Genomic DNA, 2923 nt, shown 5'->3' with positions numbered 1-2923 from the left:
TTCTGAGGTTGCATTTTGTTCCTTCTCGTCATTTTGTGTAGCACTGTCTTCTGCCCTTTGTTGTAGATCTTTGCTGTAGTTATAACCTTCACATTCACTGAAGTTGGAGCTCTATAGAGTTTGGAGTTATCCAGCTGCGTCTGGCTTAGGTCTGGCTGCTGTGCTCAGCTCCTTCCTGCTGTGGACCTGGGCTAGGACTGGGTCTGGGGGTTCCCAGAAGTTGGCAGAAATTCCTACTGGGCAGGAGTTGTTGGGAGGTACAGCGGAGTGGTGGCGGGTGGCCCGAGGGGCTGGGAGAGGGTCCGGCCCACGCTGCGCCTGGGCTGGGACTGGTCCCGCTGGCGCAGGGTAGCAGGAAGCTCTCCACACACTCATGGGACCTGGGCTAGGACTGATAAATATATCTTAATGTGTATGATTCCATTGTAAAAGCATTGTGTCTTAATTTTTAATCACTCTAGAGAAGAAGTGAATGATTATATATTTTTCTGCTTCTCTACCCCTTCAAAATGGAATTCAAACCTGTAACCTTGCAGTAGTACACTTGGAAGAGTAGCATCTGCAGGACCTTCTCGTCACAACAGCTCTTCAGACAAGCACTGTGGGCTTCTCAGTTTTTCTTTATTTACTATTTATAGAGGATACCACAGTTCCAGTCTTTGCTCCAAGTAATGCTGAATGAACTCTCTGTGTCTCTACAAGCACGTGCTCCTATTTTCTATACTTCCTGCAATAGTGGGCTTAGAGAGAAAGGCTTTCTTTAGATATAATCAGAACAATAATACAAACCCAAGGTCCTCCTACTCCAGATCTAATTTCAATACTTGTATAAATGGATGGATTGGTTTTTGCTAATTTAAATTGGGCTGTTGTATACCTTGCTCAGACTAGTGTTGGAATCCTTGGAAATTCTGTGCTCTTTTGCCTGTATAACGTTTCCTTATTCAGTGCTCAAATATTGAGACTCATAGATGCTATTCTCATACAGCTGTTCCTAGCTAACATCCTGGTCTTGCTCTCTAAAGGGATTCCTCAGACCATGGCTGCCTTTGGGTTGGAAGATTTCCTGAATGAGACTGGATGCAAGCTTATCTTCTTGCACAGAGTGGCCAGAGGGGTTACCCTCAGCACCACTTGTCTATTCAGTTGCTTCCAAGCCATTACAGTTTCCTCCATTTTCTCAGGTTTGATGGAGAGGAAAACAGAATCCCCAAAGTATCTTGGATTTTGCTGTTTTCTCTGCTGGATTCTCAGTGTCCTGATAAATATCCATATTATACTGAATGTAACAGGACCAAAGAACAGCAGGAACATGAGTGTAGCAATCATGTACAGATACTGCTACACTCCTGTGGCTAACGGGCTGACATTCACACTGTTAGCAGCCATGTACTTCCCTACTGATTCAACGTTCTTGAGTCTCACGTTCTGGGCCAGCAGCTCCATGGTCCTGCTGTTGTACAGACACAGACAGCGTGTCAGGAACATTCACAGCTGAACTGTCTCCCCCAGGACTTCCCATGAGGCCAGAGCCAGCTGCACTGTGCTGACCCTGGTGAGTACGTTCATCTCCTTTTATATCCTGGCTGGCATTTTGTCATTGTGGGTAACCCAGACACTGAGCCCCAGCCCCTGGCTCGTGAGCACCATTGTGCTGCTCTCCTTAGGCTTCCCCACGTTCAGCCCCTTTGTGGTTCTCTTCAGTGACAGTCATGTCTTTCAACTCTGTGTTCTCTCATGGACAAAAAGCACGAATATTCCACATTTGTTCTCTAGGTTTTGAGTTCCTTCAGAACATTCTTCCCATTTTAAGTAAGTTTTTTTCAGAATTTGTACCGGGTGGTGATAGGAGTGCTAAGCTGGAAGCACCTTGGAATGTGGTAGTGTGTGAGAATGCTGGCTATTACCTTATACTGTCTATCGGACCTTCAGCATAGAAACTGTTTAAACACGTGAATATATGTGAGGAAATACATTAAAAATGTGCATGTGACTAATTCATCAATTTTGTTATTTCTCAAAGAAGAATTGAAAGGAAGGAGACAACTGTTTGGGCGTAATGCTTTACAGAATTATGTACCTTCTTGAGGACAAATGTCCGTGAAAGCTTGGTTAGCTAAAGTGCATATGGTGTGTACCTGCAAGAGAAGAATTTCCAACTTTAATCACGTGAGATCCTGATACACGCTAAAATATATGCATGAATTCTAATTACTTTATATTAACTGAAACAAGCAAAAAACTATAGATTTTATATGCTTCTATATATGATATGACTATTAAATATGAATATTTAATCCAACAGAAAAATGACTCTATGAGATAGCAAGGAAAAGTCAGTCAGGAAATGATGTTTATACAAAATTTTTTTTTTGGATGATGTATAATTTCTGGAGAGTATGGTGGTGAGGTAATTCAATAATGTGAATTTCATGTTTTCACATTATGTGATTAAAATGGTAAATTTTATATAACATATAATTTATTTAAATCACAAAATCCAATTAAACTTTTTAAATGGTCATTCAAAAATTGTGTAATGACTTGTAGCCTGGGGGATGATCCTTAGGATTCACAATTTATCATAGTACTTACTATGACAAATTAGCTACAATATTTTATGGCAAATGATTTAAATACAGTGTACACAACTACCAAATGAAAGTTATTAATATATAATTGCAAGGGCCGGCGGTATACCTCAGTGGACTAAGCGTTTGCTTAGGTAAGCGCAGGGGCCAGGGTTCGATACCTGGCTCCACCTGCCGCGCCGGCCCTGCCTTCGGGTGAGCTGAGCCGGCGATGGAGTCCGAGCACTGTGGCGCGCGCCTGTAATCCCAGCACTTGGGAGGCAGAAATCAGGAGGATCGCTACTAATGTAGGCTATGCAGTAAGACCCTGAACCAAAAAAAAATTATATATA

At 42.3% G+C, this 2923-nt stretch overlaps 1 protein-coding gene across 1 annotated transcript in view; it reads left to right on the top strand.

Annotated features, from left to right (window-relative positions):
* Positions 1-1039: 1039 nt before the first annotated feature.
* Positions 1040-2923, top strand: part of LOC101589148 (vomeronasal type-1 receptor 1-like) — a 6867-nt gene continuing 4983 nt past the window's right edge. The window contains exons 1-2 of the mRNA XM_012513107.2: positions 1040-1493; positions 1533-1606. Coding sequence (XP_012368561.2) covers positions 1040-1493; positions 1533-1606 — 528 coding nt within the window. The remainder of the gene's footprint in view (positions 1494-1532; positions 1607-2923) is intronic.

Source organism: Octodon degus, unplaced genomic scaffold (genome assembly GCF_000260255.1).
Source record: "Octodon degus isolate 3935 unplaced genomic scaffold, OctDeg1.0 scaffold00322, whole genome shotgun sequence".
NCBI lineage: Eukaryota > Metazoa > Chordata > Mammalia > Rodentia > Octodontidae > Octodon > Octodon degus.
The sequence above is the reverse complement of the archived record's forward strand: the minus strand, read 5'-3'. Positions and strand labels throughout refer to the sequence as shown.